The sequence below is a fragment of the Elgaria multicarinata genome, chromosome 2 (assembly GCF_023053635.1).
Source record: "Elgaria multicarinata webbii isolate HBS135686 ecotype San Diego chromosome 2, rElgMul1.1.pri, whole genome shotgun sequence".
Classification (NCBI taxonomy): Eukaryota; Metazoa; Chordata; class Lepidosauria; order Squamata; family Anguidae; genus Elgaria; species Elgaria multicarinata.
In genome coordinates, this window is record NC_086172.1 from 44,011,850 (window position 1) to 44,029,828 (window position 17,979).

At 41.6% G+C, this 17,979-nt stretch overlaps 1 protein-coding gene across 1 annotated transcript in view; it reads left to right on the top strand.

Moving 5' to 3' along the window:
- Positions 1–16,102: 16,102 nt before the first annotated feature.
- The window catches only part of LRP2 (LDL receptor related protein 2), a 173,790-nt gene continuing 171,913 nt past the window's right edge, over positions 16,103–17,979 (top strand). The window contains exon 1 of the mRNA XM_063118309.1: positions 16,103–16,196. Within this exon, the coding sequence (XP_062974379.1) occupies positions 16,103–16,196 (94 nt within the window). The remainder of the gene's footprint in view (positions 16,197–17,979) is intronic.

Sequence of the window (17,979 nt, forward strand, 5' to 3'; positions counted from 1 at the left end):
CAGCAAGTTATCCAGTCTCTCCAGCATAATGATGAGCCTGTGGGCCTATGATTTCTTTGGTCTTGTAATCCTTTAATTAAACTTTCAATCTATTCTCATTGAACTATTCTTCTCCATTATCCCAGTATATCATTAGGTAACAACAAAATGCCTTTTGTTTACAAGAAGATTTTTCTACTGGAATTAAGTATCAAAAGAAGCTCATGAGTTATGCCACTTCTATAGACTGGAAAGTGAAGCACAGAGGTTATAGGCTGCTGAAGAATGGAGTGAAATCGGTTTCTGTACTTTATGCTTGATTCAGAATGTCACCCTTTATTTAGGGGAGGAGCTGGGAACTCTCCTTCATTGATTTATCCAAATTTCTAAGAATGAACAGAGTAGGTTGCAAAATATTTTAAAAATACTTTAAAAAAATCTAAAATCATTATGCCTGTATTTCTTTAGATACACATCCATGACGAACAATAGGAAAGAGTTAATCTGGGACTCCCTCCCCCATATCATCATCATCTCTTCATACAGCACCTAATATAGTCTATGCTCTGTCTTAGATCCAGACTTAGTAATACTTAAGAGTAGAACATTGAAATTAATTAATAATGATTTTAATGGGATTTTAATGGGTATAACTAAGTCTGTATACAACTCGATGGCTCCAGAGAGGGAGTAAATCATTCCATTGCACACTTCATCTAAGACACAAATATGTTCAGGTGAGGTGGGCAAACTGTGGCTTTACACACATAGTTGGACTCGAATACCTGTCAACAACTGGCAGCATATTCAGGGCGTGGTGGGGAAAGGGGTGCACCCTAGCTTCTTATTACATGCATTCAGACTGAGAACCTCTTTATGTTAAGTGATTTTATTGTATTTTATTGGTTGTACCCTGCTTTGGGATTATTTCTGTTATGGAAGGTGGTAATAAATAAACAAATATACCCCCATAATGCATGCCTGATGAAATCAATCAGCTTTAGCCCACTTGTATTCTTGGGATACCTTCTTTCATTCATTATTTCAACTTTTCAGAAGTTTAACTTTTCTACCCTTCTCTTTCCACTTTAACAAAGTACTTCAAAGTGGCTAAAGCAGTAGTATTGAAATACAATCAAACAATATAACAATTAAACGCCAGCAAACAATAAAAAGCATTTGCAAACCCTTCTTGGGGTGACGGGGGCACCTGGCATCCAGAGGGAAACCCCAAAATATAAAAATCAAACAACAGCCAGGCTACAAGCCTGCTGAAACAAAATGTCTTCTGACGATCATGGAAGTTTGATCTAATTATCAAACTTCCAGACTTGACTGTTTTTCCAGGGTCGGGAATTTCCAGGGTAAGGAGTAAAAGAAAGAACTGAATAAAATAAAGAACTAGAACAACCTGTTCCTGAATTCTAGCCAGTAAGGTTCACCCCATTTTATCAAAGAGCAAGGATATGGTCAACTGTGCGTAGAGTACATAGCATGTTCTCGGGTCACTGGCTCGGCAACAAAAAAAGAGCTGTAATTGGTTTACTTTCTATGGGTGACACATATTTTAAACTTTAATAATGATATTCAGAAACTTATTTTGAGCTGGATCTGGACTCGGGTGGCCACTTATGCATTGCCAAAAAAAGAGGACAAAAGAGGACACAGGTTAACATAAAATGTGCATATGTTAGTTTACAAGTGTAGAGGCAAATTATAATTCCTATAATTTAAATAGAAATACAATCCATCTCAGCTACATTGAGGAAGAGTGTAACAGGTGTTCTGTGTGCCTGCTCAGCCTGCAGCTCAGATACAAAGTGTTGAAGAACAACTTCAAGGCTCCTGCTCTCCCTTCTTATGATGGTTCTTTATCTTTAAACCAAACTTCATCTGGATAGCCCTTCAAATAGAAGACTGTCTTCTGTAAAGTAGGACATATGACCACCCAAATTCATAGCAAGTTAGCTGCACTTACTTCCCATTGAAATCAATGGGGTCCCAACTAACTTTGTCCCAACTAACTTTGTCCCAACTAACTTTGATTTCTATGGGGCATAAGTTTGACTGACTTAGCCTGAATCTAGTCCATTCTCTTCATTTTAACAGCATGTATCTATTATGTCTAGGATTGAGCCTTGAAGCAAAATTCTAGCTCCAAATCTATTTCCTGCACCAAAAGCTTTACTATTCTGGCAAAATAAGGTAAGCTTTCCCTCGCTCTCAGTCCCTAATTTTAAGGGAAACTAAGTACTGCTGAAGGCAAACTTTTATAAATCCAAAGCTTCTCCAGAGAAGTTAATGGAATGGAGGCAGTGTAAATGCCATGCGAGAATAGAAATGGACCTGTCTCCTTCCTGACAGAGCAGCTTTCAAGATAAGTGTTTTTCTATTTATCAGCAGGTTCCCACCCACCAGAACATGATAAGAGTAAAAGAACCAGACTCTCTTCTCTTGAACACCATGCAGAGTAATCCATTAATGAAAGGATGACCCCTACGCTTAATTTGGTGAATGGAGTCACTTTTTCAGATATTGTGATAAAAGAGATCCATGCCAGCCAATTCTGCAAAAGCTGGCGACTTCCCTAAGAAAACAACAACAGTTTTCAGACAAATAATTGCTGTTATCTCCTGCATCTTGTGGTAATCAGGATGGTTTCTGAAAGGTCAACCGTGTTTTGGATCAAGTTGCTGAGGTGGGGACCAAAGTTGGGCATCTTCCGTGACAGAAAGAAATGCAGATGAGGGAAGAAATCTATGTCCCTTAGGCAAGAACATAAGTTTGAAGACTTCTCATACTAGTAATACCAATCTTGTGAGGCAAGGTTGTGTACTGTTATACAGGTTTTCTTTAGTTATCGGTCTTCTTTAGTTATAGTCAGAATTGCAATCAACCCTAATTCACTACATTTGGGCACTAATTGCCTCTAGCACCACATAAGATGTCAGGTGGCTAGCAGTAGCATCCAGTCTTCTGCTAGCAGCCTGAATAACACGTTGGAACACTAATGCAACTTCTGCTAGATTTGCCACATGTAAGTATTTTGGCTTTGAATATATACTCCTCCTCCACTTCAATATATAAAAATCCTTAGAAAATTATTGACTACTAATTCCTTAAACATCTTTTTGTACATTTAATTCTAGAAAGAAAACAGCTTCTTGCCATCTAAAAACTACCCCAACAATTGGGACATGAGGGCTTATCTAAAAGCTATAAGTTTGATAATAGCTAGAATACAGTACGATATATTGAGTCTCTAAAAGGCAAGAGACTAGAGTGTGAAGTGGTAAGTAGGAATAAAGATTAAGGCTAAATAATTCAATTATTAATTAATTAATTACATTTCTATACCGCCCAATAGCCGGAGCTCTCTGGGCGGTTCACAAAAATTAAAAACATTCAAAGTATAAAACAACAGTATAAAACCATAATATAAAATACAATATAAAAGCTCAACCAGATAAAAACAGCAGCAATGCAAAATAACAAATTTAAAACACCAAGTTAAAATTTATTTATAGACTGTTAAAATGCTGGGAGAATAAAAAGGTCTTCACTTGGCATCTAAAAGCATATAATGTAGGTGCCAAGTGAACCTCCTTAGGGAGCTCATTCCACAGCTGGGGTGCCACAGCAGAGAAGGCCCTCCTCCTGGTAGCCACCTACCTCACTTCCTTTGGCAGGGGCTCACGGAGAAGGCCCCCAAAGATATAAAAATTATACCTTTGCAAACATGTGGCCCTAGCACCAATATGAATATAGCTAATATCATGTCATATTCTTTTGACTTTCAGGCAATGACAATCCAAAAATAACTCTTGACACTTTATGCTCATGTATATTTTATTTTACCACTGAAGAAGCCCTTGCATGGTCAAAACGCGTTTGGTCTTTAACTGTTTTTATTGATGTTCTAATGCAAAACTATACAATTTGAATATACTTGAACTATATAGATTAGCGATTTTATTTAGTACATTAAAGGTATTTTAAGTATTTCATTTACCTTTATATTATATGTGATTATTGTTTGTGATACGGTCACCACCCCTTTCTTCTATCTCATTGTCTCAACCACAAGGGGTCTGGATAAGTTTTTCATGCTTATTCCTGGTATACAGGTTTTCCGTTAAAGATATTCTGACACATCACCTCCTATAGCTCCCAGCTCAACCTTTAAGAGCGCTATCAGATGAGCATTTTGTTGTACGGTTGTTACTGGGCACTCATGGATTTTTGCAGGTCCCTCTCATGATGTCATCTGCCAACCACGTGCCTCCCACCCCTTCTAGTCTTCTTCGTGTGACAACAAAAATGCCCCAGTAAGTCCGACTTGAAACAGAACTTGCTGCTAACTCCTGCTGTGTGCAGGAAAGGCAGTGTGATCAAAAGAGCCCACTAAATGGATCACATGCACGTCGTTTACTTCCTCTTTCCTCTCCTTTGAGAATGAGGAAGTAATTGGGACAAACGTGCAGGTGGAAAAGCGACGGTAAGGAAATGAGATTATGGGTGACTGTTGCCCTACTAAAACACTCATTTGGGGCTTCTTCAAATGGGGCTTTTATCCTGCGATTGAGATTGATTTTTCATGGAAGTTTGTGGGTCCTTTACATGACATTGTCAAGCTCCAGGGCCTCTCCTATACTTTCTGACCTTTATCCTGTTTTTTTTAAGAGTACAGATAATGAGCTATGTAAACATGCATAGCTGAATTTCTCTGTGAAAAGAAGTGCTGCTATAACACAGAGCCATCTAGTGGCTGTATAATGAAACATATAGAGCTTGCAGATCCTGAATCTCGAAGGTGAGGGGGGGGGGAGCAGAAATGCATGAAAAAGGAGCAATCCTAATCCTGCAAAGAATATGGAAGCAGAAGCCCTGGTAAATTTGCAGGATAAAAAGCCTGTGTGTAGAGAAGCTCTTGGTGTTCCAGCAAGCACTTGTTTGGCTTGGATCCTAAACTTCCTCCAAAAATGGAATGAACTCCACTCGAATAGAAGGAGAATTACACTTATGAAAAGACTCCTCCTGCTTGTGGAAGGCCATCTCCTTTGAGAGGAACTCTCCTTCCATGAATGGAAATGAAAATCTAGGTTCCATCTCATTCTCTCTAGTTCTTTTCTTGTTTGTTTAGCTCATTCTGCACTGGACATCTGAAGCTGGTACCCTCTAAATGTGTTGAATCACAACTCCTATCCCCAGAAGCCAGCATCCCTAGGCTGGTGGTTATGGGAGATGTAGTAAAACACCAGGCTGGGGGAGACTGTCCCACATTATACACCTACCTGTGTGTACTTCCTCTCCTATTGCCACCAGACAACTCATAGTTGTGATGGAGTTGAGTCTGTCTAGGAAGATTTGGAGCAAACTTTTAGCAGCATGTGAGTTCCTAGCTCATGTTTGGAACCAGGCTGGATTCCTTCTTGAAGATGGTGTTTTTGCTGGATGGAGACAGCGCAAAACACACCGCTGTTGATCCTTTGAGGCCAGTTTGTTTTTTCTCCCTCTTGCAGGTCCAAGGGCCACTGCAACCAATAAAGTTCCTTAGGCTGCTCGTGGAGTCCTAAAAGAAACAGACTTAGACCTAGTTTACACATGATTAAACCATGAATTGATGGGGCTTTGCTGGAGCAAGTTGTAGAGAGTTTATAATAATAAACTATATGTTCAAACTCTGGGTTGTTTGTCCCTCAACAACCCAGAGTTCTGGGTTCACACACCACATTCCTAGGTTGTTAATGAAAACAGATGCAGAGCAGAAGTGGGAGGTAGTGTACTCGCTCACTGCCATGTGGCCCTAACTACCTGAGGGTTGTTTAACCCATAGTTGTTATGTGTGAACTGGGCCAATGTTAAACATTTCTAGACATTTACAATTTCTTGACAAGCTATGTTGATCACTAGCAGACTTTCCCTTGGAGTGTAGTATGGTTTTGCGTTGTTGTCATTGCTTTAAAAATCTTCCTATTTAAGATGGGTGAAATATATTTTCAGACATTCTAAACTAACTTGCCAATGAAATGTTAACTTTTCTGCCATAGAGATATGACACAGATATAGTCATTCTTTTGTGTTCAATTAGGGGCTGAGTTTTCTCCCCATTAGCTCTCTCATATTTTTGCAAGTTAGTATGTATGAAAATTAAAATGCTAGTATCAATCACCTTTGGTGGGCACTCACCATTTTTTAATACTTACTAGGGCTGGCTTTACTCTAGTGGAGAGACATGAATTAGATGCTGATGTAATAAATTGTGTTGAATAGGTTTTGCTATCTGACAAATGTTTTTTCCGTTGGCTCAACCATTCCTAATAATTCTTTTAAAAAGATCATCAGTTTTGGACGCTTTGACAGTAGTGGATTAAAATTACCATGCTATAGTAAGTGCTGTGATAGCAGAACAGTTTTTATCGTAAATCTAAGTGAGCAGATGTAAAAATATTAACAGATATTTTTTACCTAGCGTCCTTAAAAGAGCCGAGAGAGCAGAACATCTTTACAAGACCAACACAAATCCTTTGAATGTCTTGTTATCTAATTTGGTGCCTTCCTCAAAGTTCTTGGCAACAAATTAATGAGGCCTACGATAATTACTCATCTATTTGACAGGCACACCCTTAGTTTCTGTGTCAGGATTAGGTCTCATTTGAATAATTTTCTGGGAGAAGCTCCAGTTTTCCCCATCACTCTTTATGAACTTTCCTTCACAGCAGTTCTATTACGCCCAATACTACCCATGACAGAAGGAATCCTTCACTTACTCTGGAAGTGTGACAAAAGAGAGGCCACAGGGTTTGGCCTGAGGGTCAGATAGGAATGGATACATCCATCAATTTCCAGTCTCTGCCAGTTCCACATGTGTTCATTCATAAATCTATTCTGACACTTTCCCCATCAATCCGCAATTTCTTTTAAAAATGCATTAAAACTTGCATTATTTTTAAGGTTCTTTCCACCCCCCGCAAATGCACATTTTTGCATAGATCTGTAGTTTTGGGTTCACCAAGACAGTAGATCTGAAGTCACCAAGAGATGACTGGATAATCTATTTTGAATCAATGGGCTAAACACAGAGTCATTTGCCCCATGAGTGCTGATAGGCTACTGTTTTTTTCCTGGGCTGACTGGTGTGTCCACAGTAAACATTGTGTCATGGCTCAAACTATGAATCACTATGGCCGTAGCTAGACCTAAAGTTTATCCCAGGATCATCCCGGGTTCGTCCCTGCCTGAGCGCTGGATGCCCTGTGTGGCACTTAGATGAACAGGTTTGACCCCAGGATAATCCTGGGATAAACCTTAGGTCTAGCTACGGCCTATGTCAGTGCAAAGAACCCTAAAGTGAGTTGAGCAGTGGCAAGTGTGTATTCCCTCGTCACAGTCATACCCATCAGCCCACAGACAAGTGCCCAAGAATAATGTAAAACATGGGAATACTTTAGTTTAGGACCATCCCCATGACTATTCTTCTAGAACTGACAACAGGAAGGTAAGTGACATGGATCCTAAATTGACCCTCCAAAACAGCTAGAAACATTCATGGAGAAAGCGAACCTTTATGGTAGGGCCAAACCTGATTCTCTGGTTTATGGTGCCACTAAACTTGATGAGGTTGAAGCCCAGAGTGAATTAGGATGCGTAGACCATTTTCTAAAGGGCTGTACTGTTGCATATGTCCTTTGCTTTATTCTAGTATTAGTTAATGCTGGAAAGGATATGAGATTGTACCAACTGTTGGTTTAGTGAAGTGACTTCTGACTTGTAAGAACCTTTTGGAACTGCAATGGTCCAGTGATGTGGAGGGGGAAAACTCCTTTTCTATCTGTCATAGGGATGTAAAGATTCGATAACATGTCTGGTATAATGTGGACAATATCTGCAGTTTTCCTGCAGCTCCCCCACTTAAAAGAACTGCACAATAAGGCAGGATCAAGATGAATCAACAAATAAAGAAACCAGTTTTATATCCAAGTTCTGAGACTCAAGGTTTCAAATTCTTATTTAAAACAATTTCTGAACACAATAACCATAAATAGTAGGGTAATATGAAGCCTTAGCCTCATGAACTTTGGACTAATAAAAACAGATCTTCTACTGTACCTAGTCATTAACAAAGGATTATGGGGAACTGGGCCACTTTCAGGAGTGTCTCTTATAAACTCCCTGATACTTTGAGGCACAGTTACAATTTTGTTGGAAGAAAATTTAACAGTACAGGATTGAAGTTTGGAATGCACTGGAGTGATCTGCATGCTGCCTATTATTTACTTTGGCTCTGTCTTTTGCCTTTAGCGTGATTCAAGCGATTGCATTTCTCCATGAGCAAAATCCCCTGGTCTCCAGAACTAGAGTCTGCATGTTTATATTTCTTTGCACTTCAGAATTTAAAATCTTTAAAGCAGCTTTTCAAGTGGGAAATGCTCTACTGCCCCCTAAGTACAGCAGCTGTACAGATGTGGAGAATGTGGCGGAGCGGGGATAATTGCCTAGGTTCAGTTCCTGGCAATTCCAGTTCAAGGTTCAGGTAGCTGGTGTGGGCAAACCCTTCAATCTTGAGACCCTGAAGAGTGACTGCTCTTCAGGGCCTCATGCAAGAGGGTATGTCATCCAATGTCATACCTCAGAGACATACTCTGAGGTAAAAAAGACGTCGCCAAACCTCAGTTTGCCTTGCAGGGGATAATCAATAGCAAGGGATGTTTTCCCTCCCCTGAACCACTGGTTCTTCTTTGCAATTCCTGTCTCTGACCTCACACTGCACCTCCAAAAATTCAGCACAAAGTCAGGACAATCCTTTGCTCCAAGCATCTTAAGTGTGGAGCTGAGAAGGGTGATGGGGAATGTGTGCTGTTCTTCTGAGCCCTTCCATGCCCCTCTAAAGCACAGCGCAAGTGTTGGGGGGATCCCCCCACCCACCTCTCCTGTTCCAGGTTTGAGAGGAGAGTTGGAGGATGTGCTTGTTGGAAGCACAAAGTCACAGTGGGGGTACAACTCCAAGTTCTGGAGGAAGGCAGAAGCTCATCCTACCCACTAGAGCTGGTGCAACCCTGTGGTATGGTGCATGGAATCGTGAATTCTACTGTTTAATACACATACACACACACACACACACACACACTTTTTCCTCATAGTATACATTCTAACCAGTAAGGACTACCGGAATCTTCCTGTCTCTTTCATTGCACAACTGCCATAAAGGAGAATCCAGCTTCAGCATCTCCCACTCTTCTCCTGTCTGGTAATACAACAGCCCTGCATGCCGGGTAGGTTGAAGATGCTCAGTGGGAACATGGGAGGAGCCGCAACTCAAAGAATTTATTTATTTATTTATTGCATTTCTGTACCACCCAATAGCCGAAGCTGTAACCACATTATCTTTTATGGATGTGGGCCTGTTAAAACAGCTTTCCCCAGCCTCGTGCCCTCCAGATGTTTTGGACTTCAACTTCCATTGGGCCCAGCCAGCATGGCCAAAGGTCAAGAATGCTGGAGCTGTATTCAAAATGCCTGGGGAGCCCCAGGTTGGGGGGAGGTTGTGTTAAAGCAGGGATGCTGCACCTCCATCCTATGAGGCAGCTTGCTTACAGTTCCCCCCCATCTAGGGCCCACCCCTCTGAGGTTCCCACTCCCCCTGATCCCCTTCCTTTCACCCCAACTGCTGATTGTTTGAAGGTTTCCAAGCTTTATGTGTGTTCCCCCACTCCCAACTCTCGAAGTGCCTCTCCTGAGGCTTAGTTGCTGGCAATTAAGCAATGTAATTTGCTTTAAGGTAAATACTATTTGTTATTGCTATTAAAGCTTGGCCTTTGAAATTTTCCAGTTTCAAAATTTCCTCACATCTACACTGCTCAAGTTTTGAGGTGCGACGGGACATTGTTGTTTTTGATACCAAAATGGCACCTGAAGCAGCATGCAAAAAAATAGCCTAAAATCAAACATAGACAAGTGGGACCTGCAACAAAATGTTGCAGCATGCAGTGCTCCTGTTCAGGGTTCCTGCCAGCCATATTCTTTTCCAGGATATGCCATTTGATTCCTTCTCCCTTGGTTTTCCACTTCTTCCCTCCTCCACTCCAACATTCACTTAACGTTCTCTGTCCACTGAGATTGTGCAATCATCATTTGGATGTTTTGGAGTTTTCTCTCCCTACCTTTAAGTTCCCCCCTTACTCCCCCCCCCTTTTGCAAGCTTGCTATCTTGTGCACGGATGGCGCTATTTTGGCTCCATAAGGATTGACACTGAGCAAGATGAGTTTGCTAGCAGTATATAGGATAACAAACCTAAATAAAACAACACTTGTTAAAATAACCAATCTATAAAACAGAATGGCAAATCTAAAAAACAATTTAAAAAACCCAATCAGCAATGTTGTGTGTTTCTATATTGTAAAATAACAGGAGGCTAACCCTTGGGCTATTGTGTTGCATTGCCAAGCTGCTGAGCAGTGTTAATCGTTCAATATGTGGCTCCATATTTTTTTTAACCTGTCAGAATAGTTCACTGTGTTATAATTCCTTGCAGGAAAATGTATATCTTAAAATTGATGGTGTGGTACAATCAATCAATCAATCAAAAGAACTCTTGTGCATTTCTGAAACCTAGTTGCCAACAGAATTGCTAGGAGCTGCTCTATTAATTTTCCATTTGTACATTTCATCTTTAAGGAGGCTGGATTTTAGTTTTCACTCTTTGCCATCTGTTTCTGTCCCTCTTTAATCATTCATCATCTCTGAATTTTGACACACTTCTAACTAAAGGGTTTGCTGCATTTTGACACAATGAAAAGAAAATGCCGTGAACTCTGGTCCAAACTCACATTTTTAACCTTAGCGGCCAGGTCATGTATTTGATTTATCAGCAACTTGTGCAATGGATGGCTTTGGACAGGAACCCACTAACAGGTTTTTGGATTATTTTTAAGTATATAAACAAACATTTCTCAATCTGGGCAAATAGTCAGAATTGTTCCATATCTTCTTAAATTATCAGGCATATCATTTCCTTTCCTAATATAAGTGATAATCCTTACTAAGGTCAAAGTCTTAGCAAAGGTATTGACCCCATGGAACAATTGAGTCAGTACATTTATAACACAATTCTGTACATGTCTACTCAAAAGTAAGCCCCATTAACTTCAATGGGACATACTTTCAAGTGTGTGTGTATAGGCTTGCACTGATAATATTGAAAACGATATTGATGTCAACATAGACAGACATATCTTCAGTGTGGTGTAGTGGCTAAAGTGTTGGAGTGGGAGCCGGGAGATTCGGGTTCTATTCCCCACTTGGCTATGGAAACCCACTGGGTGACTTTGGGCCAGTCACAGCCTTTCAGGGTTGTTGTTGTGAGGTTAAAATGGAGAGGAGGAGGTTTATGAACTCCGCCTTGGGTTTCTTGCAGGAAAAAAGGTAGGATATAATTCTATATCTGAAAACACACACACAGACTTTAAGGTTCCAATTACTGATGCTAACCTAGTAAAGCTGAATGTTCTTTCAAAGAAAGCATTAGGAAAATTATAAGTAACAATATATCCAATACTTTTGTATCCAATATCTACGTTAACTGGATTGCAATGTGTTTTAATGTACAGATATAATGTAATGTGATCTGTTCCCTCAAAGAGAAATGCTAAGCATTAAACTCAGTTCCAGTCCACTTTAAAGAAGTGCTTCTTTTTATATTAGGATAAATAGTTGCTAGGAGAACATCCTCTACATCTTGATTGTATAAACAACCTTTAAGAAGTTGTCTTCTATGTGTTTATATGGCAAAAGGAAAACCAAAAACAAACAAGACTAACCTTTCCATATCTCTCTAACCTTTAGGGTCACTAGTATAAAATTTCCATCATTATTTTATCTCCATCACATAATGTTATATTGCTTTCCAATAAAGCTTTGGTTAAATTAGTTAATCCCGATGAAGGTGTGTCACCTAACACATCACATTTCCTGCTAATGAGAATGTTATAAAAAAAAATAGTTTCCTTTTGTAGTGTGGCTTTCAAACTCTGTAGAAAAACTAGCAAATAGGGAGTTGCGATCCCAAACACCCGGCGCGCCCCTATTGAAAAGGATTCCTCGCTTACAAGCGTGTTTGGAATCTTGGGTATCTCTAGGAGTTTCTAATCTCTCTCTCCCCCCCCCCCCCCGCACTTCCGGGAAAGATTAGTATGAGATCCGCAAAATTATCGCCAAATTGCTACCAACACATGCACGCCCAGATGTCACAGGTTATTTCGTTATGTGAAGCTTTCAAGACTTCAGATCTTCCGATTTCCCGAGCCGTGTGCGTAAACCCTGCAGCTCCTCTCTCCCTTGCCTTGGAACCCACGTGCTCGAGGAAAAGCGGGCAGCTCCAGTACGTGCGGGAGGGGGGTGGGAGCTGGGAGCTGGCCATGCTCGCTCGCCAGCCTCCTTGTAGCCAACCTGTGGCTATGCTTCTCTTTTCTGGGGGTGGGGGGAGAAGAGACATCGGGGCTGCCTTCCATGGATTCCTGCCCCCCCCCACTCCTTTGCTTTGGAATTAAGTAGCAGCCTCTCTCTCTCTCCCCCCAGCGTCCTCTCCAGGAGCAGCTGGCTACGTTTGGCCAGCCCGCTGCCTGTGCCTTGCTGTGAAACCACGACAAGAATTCCATTGCCAACACTGGAACACAAAGCAAACAACAATAGGGAAAGCCCTTCCGTGCAGAAAGGAATGTTTCAGGCGCTGTTCTCCTACAGTGAATGGAGACAGGCGGGCAGGAGGGTGATTTGAAGAGCCCCGCCCTCCCTCTCTCAATCTCAGCAGCGCTGGATCTTGTGATGGAGAGATCTGATCCCTTCTTTGTGATTCAGAGGTGCCAGGAAGCTCATTGAATATTCTGATCTGCCCCCAGTGTTTCTTGTGGCTTGACCCCGGTGCTGCGTCGTACCACTACCCCAAGCAGCCCCGAACCTGCATAAATCACAACCCTACCAAACCTGCACACACTTGCGCTTTTTCTTCTTTTTCTCCCTGCCCTAAAAGAAACATTAGAGCCCTTGAGTGATCAGGGCAGAAAGAAAAGGGTGGGGAGATGGGAGAGCTCGCCTTTTAGTAAACAACAAACCTCCCCTGGCTAACTTTTAAGCGGGTGTGATTTTGCGTCCTTTCGTGGTTAGAATCTTAGGACAACACCTTATACATCCGATGAAGTGGGCTGTACTGCACGGAAAGTCTGCCTATATAAATTGGTTAGTTTTTAAGGTGCTACAAGACGCTTGTTGCGTTTGCATACAGAAAAGAAAGGAAATTCAATAATGTGAAAATTTCCCAAAATTACAGCTCTTGATAAGGACCGCTATCACATAAATGGAAAATTATGCATTTTTTCTGTTAAGCACATTTTAGCAGCGAGATCCTGTTATAATCAAAGTGTAGGTGTTCTCTCTCTCTTTTTTTTTTAGCCTCCTGTCATTTGTAGCACTTTGCAAGCATTCAGCAAGTTGACTCACTGGAAGGGCTGCATACCCAAGTGGTGGAATCCAATAAAACTTTATTAAAGTTTGTGCTTTTTTGGATTTGTTATTAACATGGCAACATCCCATCATTTACAACAGTCTCATATATATATATATATATATATATATATATATATATATATATATATATATATATATTCTTCTGTCTTAATCTGGAGAGTTGGTGTGTTGAGATTAATCTTTTCACATTTTTTGATTAAAATCTATAATTGCAAATAATAAACCAACAAATCCAATTTTGGTATATTTTTAAGCAGGGTAATTAGAATTATACTTAAATAATTTTGTCTAGTGGAGGTGTGTGTATTTATAGGGAGAAGTGGAAGAGAGAAAGAGATGAGGTGTGTGTGTGTCTGTATGTAGGGTGGTGGCAGTGAGATAATGCATTACCCCTGCTTCAGTAGCAATGGACTTACTTATTTCATAGTTGAAGCTCTCTGTGCAGTCTATAAGAATTCATAAAAATATAAAATACCACATAATAAAAACAGTCTAAAAAGTTTAACATAGAAAAATTAAAACAATGTAAACAGCTAAAACCAATTTAAATAAACACCTGCATGGTGTTTATTCACACCTACATGTTGAGAACTTTGGTGGCTGTGACATTACACGTATGAAGGGGTCATCGCAGATATAGCAACATAAATAGAACGTTCATGTCTTCTTACATAATTTCAAAACATGATGCTGTAGAGAGGATTCAGCTGCCAGTCATCAAATATACAGTAATCAAATGCAGACAAATCAAGGTATGTGTATAAACTAAGCCTACACCTATATAACATTAGACGACCATCTATCTAAATAAATATAAATCCCATGCAGTTGCTCACACTAGTTTCAATTGACAATCCATTTAATTTAGGTAGATTGAAGCATCTGATGAAGTGGAAAGTGCTCTGCCATGATAAATTTATTAATCTTAGGTGGCTCAAAGCCTCACTGTTGTCTTAATATAGAACTAGTAGCCATTAATACCCTTACCCTCCATGAATTTGTTTAATTCCCCTTTAAAGCCATTCCAGTTGGTGGCCATCACTACATCTTGCAGCAGCGAATTCCATAGTTTTACTGTGCACTGTGTGAAGTACTTCCTTTTATCTGTCCTGAATCTTCAGCCATTCAGTTTCATTGTATGACCCAAGGCCCTGGTATTATGAGGGAGAAAACTTTTTCCATTGTATTTGAGATGTTCTTTAGTCCAGCTGTAGTACTTGTTTGTGGGGATCATTCATGCTTTCAGTGCTATCATTTCCACTGACAAACTTTTTAATGTAAATTGTACCATTGCAGCTCCATGCACTTGATTCTACAAGATCCACACACTTTTTATCTTTATCAAACTCATTTTCTTCAGCTATGCTCTCTTACGTAGTTTCAAACTGATTTAATTATTCCCAAATTGCCCAGGTGTGCCTTACAGTATTTGCCAGATCAGACAGAATTTCAGAGGAGAAAGACAGTTGGACACATGTCGGACCAGGTCAAACTGAATAATAAATCTGGTTTGTAACTTTTCAAGGGGGGCATAAATGAAGCAAAGTAGTTAGCTATAAATGCAAGAGCAAAATACATTTAGAAAACAGATGAGTGTGCCTGCAGGTACAATTATTAGTATTAAATATTTATACGAAGCTTTAGAGTATTCAATGTACTTCACAAACATGTTGGTAATTCTTACAATAGCCCTGTAAGGAAGGCCTATATTATCCGTATATAGTAGATGGGGGAGGATTTGGGGGTTGAACCTGAGAAATGGTGGCTTGCCTACCCCATCCATAAAGTACGTCACACTTATTCACTTATTTATTACATTTATTTACCGCCCCATAGCCGAAGCTCTCTGGGCGGTTTACAAAAGGACTTCTAAGTCCTTTTAAAAACTTCCCAACCCCATTTGTCACACTTTTAAAAATTTTTTTTAAACAACCCATAGCCTTGCCTTTGTCCCAACTTTGCTGCCCTCACCCCAACGCGTGGCGAAGTTTCTTTGAAAAAGGCAGCGGGAGAAGAGCTTCCCGTAAAATATTAAGTCCAACTTTGAAAGTTTTGCCATGCGTTTGCAAATGTTAGTTGCACGCTCTCTCTTTCAAAAAAGCAGGCACTGTGTCTGTGACTGTGCGTGCGTGCGTGTGTGTGTGTGAGAGAGAGAGAGAGAGAGAGAGAGGGGGGGGGGAGCTTTGATCGTTGCTCTTGCTCAATACTTGTAAAACAGCGATCCAGTATGAGTCGACTTAAGTTTTGTTCGCAAGCATCTCTCTCTCTCTCTTTCCCTTTGCCCCGCACCCACCCCCGGTTGCAAAGTGCAGAAGGAGGGGCAACTCTTGCCCGGGCTGCAAGCGCTGGGAGCAATGTCTCATGCTAGTTCCGGGGCCGCCGGGTATAAAGAGCTTTATGCAATGTCTGGAGGGTGGGAGTGCAGCGAAGACTCGATGTCTCAGCTGACGAGCACGCCTTTCTTCTGCAACTAGCGGGATAAGGGGAGGAAAGAAAGGGGGGGGGGAAGAGAGAAGGAAGATAAAAATAGTGTGCCGAAGCGCGCCTTCCTCACTGACTCCAACCAGCCACACTGCTGGGAAGTTGGAGCATCCCAGACTCCAGATGGGACCTCACCAGCGCATGGACGGAGGAACAGCAGCGGCTTGGAAAGTGCTCATCTTCGCCTCTGCATGCATATTGCAAGCTAGCTGCCAAGGTAAGCCTCCCCCCATCTCCCGAAATCCTAGCATCACAGGGATCTGCTCAGTCACTCGGTTGATATCGGGGGAGAGAAGGCAGGGATTTCTTGCAAGGACCTGCACTGCCTGTAGCCAGAAGTCCTTTGAGGGAAGGCGGGTGTTCTTGGTTTGTTTGTGTTTTAATTGGTGGAGAGGAGAAAGAGGGCTTAGGGCGCGATTCTTAGCCATGTCTGCTCAGAAGAAAGTCCCACTGACTTCAGTGAGGCTTCCTCCCCAGTGACGATTTCAGCCTAAGCTTTGTGTAGCAGGTCCTCTGCATCTACGGGTAGATATGACTTTCCCTCACAATGAACAGACTTGACAGTCAACAAAAGAAGGGACCGAGGAGGGAGGGTGCCGCTTGTTCCCTCTGTGGAGGGGATTTAAAGCGCGCTCGGCGTTTAGTACAACAAGCAATCCTTCAGAGATGCCGTGAAAGAAAAAGATGTTTAACTCCCGACTATTACCTGCTTGCTGTTATGACTTGTCTCGTTCCTTCCTCCGTATGTGGCTCTGAAATGCACACTTTTAGCACCTCAAGCTCTTGCAAGCAGGCTGGTTTGGGGAGCTCGACGCGCGTCTGTACGGCCATGAACGGGCTTGGCTCTTTTGCGCCCGGGATAATGTGGATGCCAATTTGTAAGCGTGAGGGATTTTCTTTGCAACCAGGTGCATCCAGTATTGTCCTGGGGGTGATGTGGGAGGGAGGGCTGCTTTCCGGGGCACCTCGGCAAACCCGAGTATTATGAGAATCGATGCATTCGCATGAAGTGAGAGAGAAACTTGTGCACATTGCATGCAGCGTTGAGGTGTTGTTGTTTTTTTTGGTTTTTGCAAGAAGCAGATGTTTTGTCTAGAGCACAATAAGCTTCCCTCGGTGGGTCTCAGACAGATTTGAAGTTGGAAAGAGAACTTTTTCTCTGAGCTTTGCGGTTGCTAGGCAACGCAGGGGAGCATGTGACTGGCAGAGCAGGGCAGCCTGCGGAGCTATAGGCCGCATCACCTCCTCCTCCTCCTCCTTTTCCTCCTCCTCCTCATCCCTTGGTACTAATCCAGTTGTTGAGGATGGAGGAGCTCCCATCTCCCCCTTGTTCCCTCATTCCCACCTTGTAATTGCAGCCCGTTCCCTTCAGCCCCTTTCCCTCTTGTCATTCCCAAACACAACATAATTACCTTACAATGAAGGCAAGCACCTTATTGTTGGAAAAGGATTAGAAGTAAATTTCCTAGGGCACATATGTAGGCCTGGGGTGGGGGCAGTGTGTGTGTGTGTGTGTGTGGATGTGGATGCATTCAAATGGTTAATCTGCTTTCTTTGCTCAACTCTTAGCATAAGCTCCTTAGAAGGAATCAAGTAAGTAATTATACAGCAACTGCTGCTAACAGCACCCTTTTTCTGAGCAGAAAAGTAGTTAGGCAGATACCTGATGTATACCAGGAGCATTGCAAAAGCTCCAGCTGAGAAGGTCAAAGTGGGCAGGAAGCTAATTCCTTTGCAGTTATTATTTTCATTAATGTCTAGAACCAAGTTCTGGCATGTCTCCGGAGTTTAGAGACTTCACCTTCCCCCTCCCCAGCCCTCTGGGTGGGCATTTTTCTGTCCCAAACATATTTTGGGGGAAAACCTTTCAGATTGGAGCTTACTATCATGCCCTGGAAACACATTCTAGAGGAGTAGTCATGACAGCAAACATAATATTCTTGTGGCACAACAGTCTTGTGGGACCTTAATGGCTAAGATTTATTGTGGCATATGCTTCT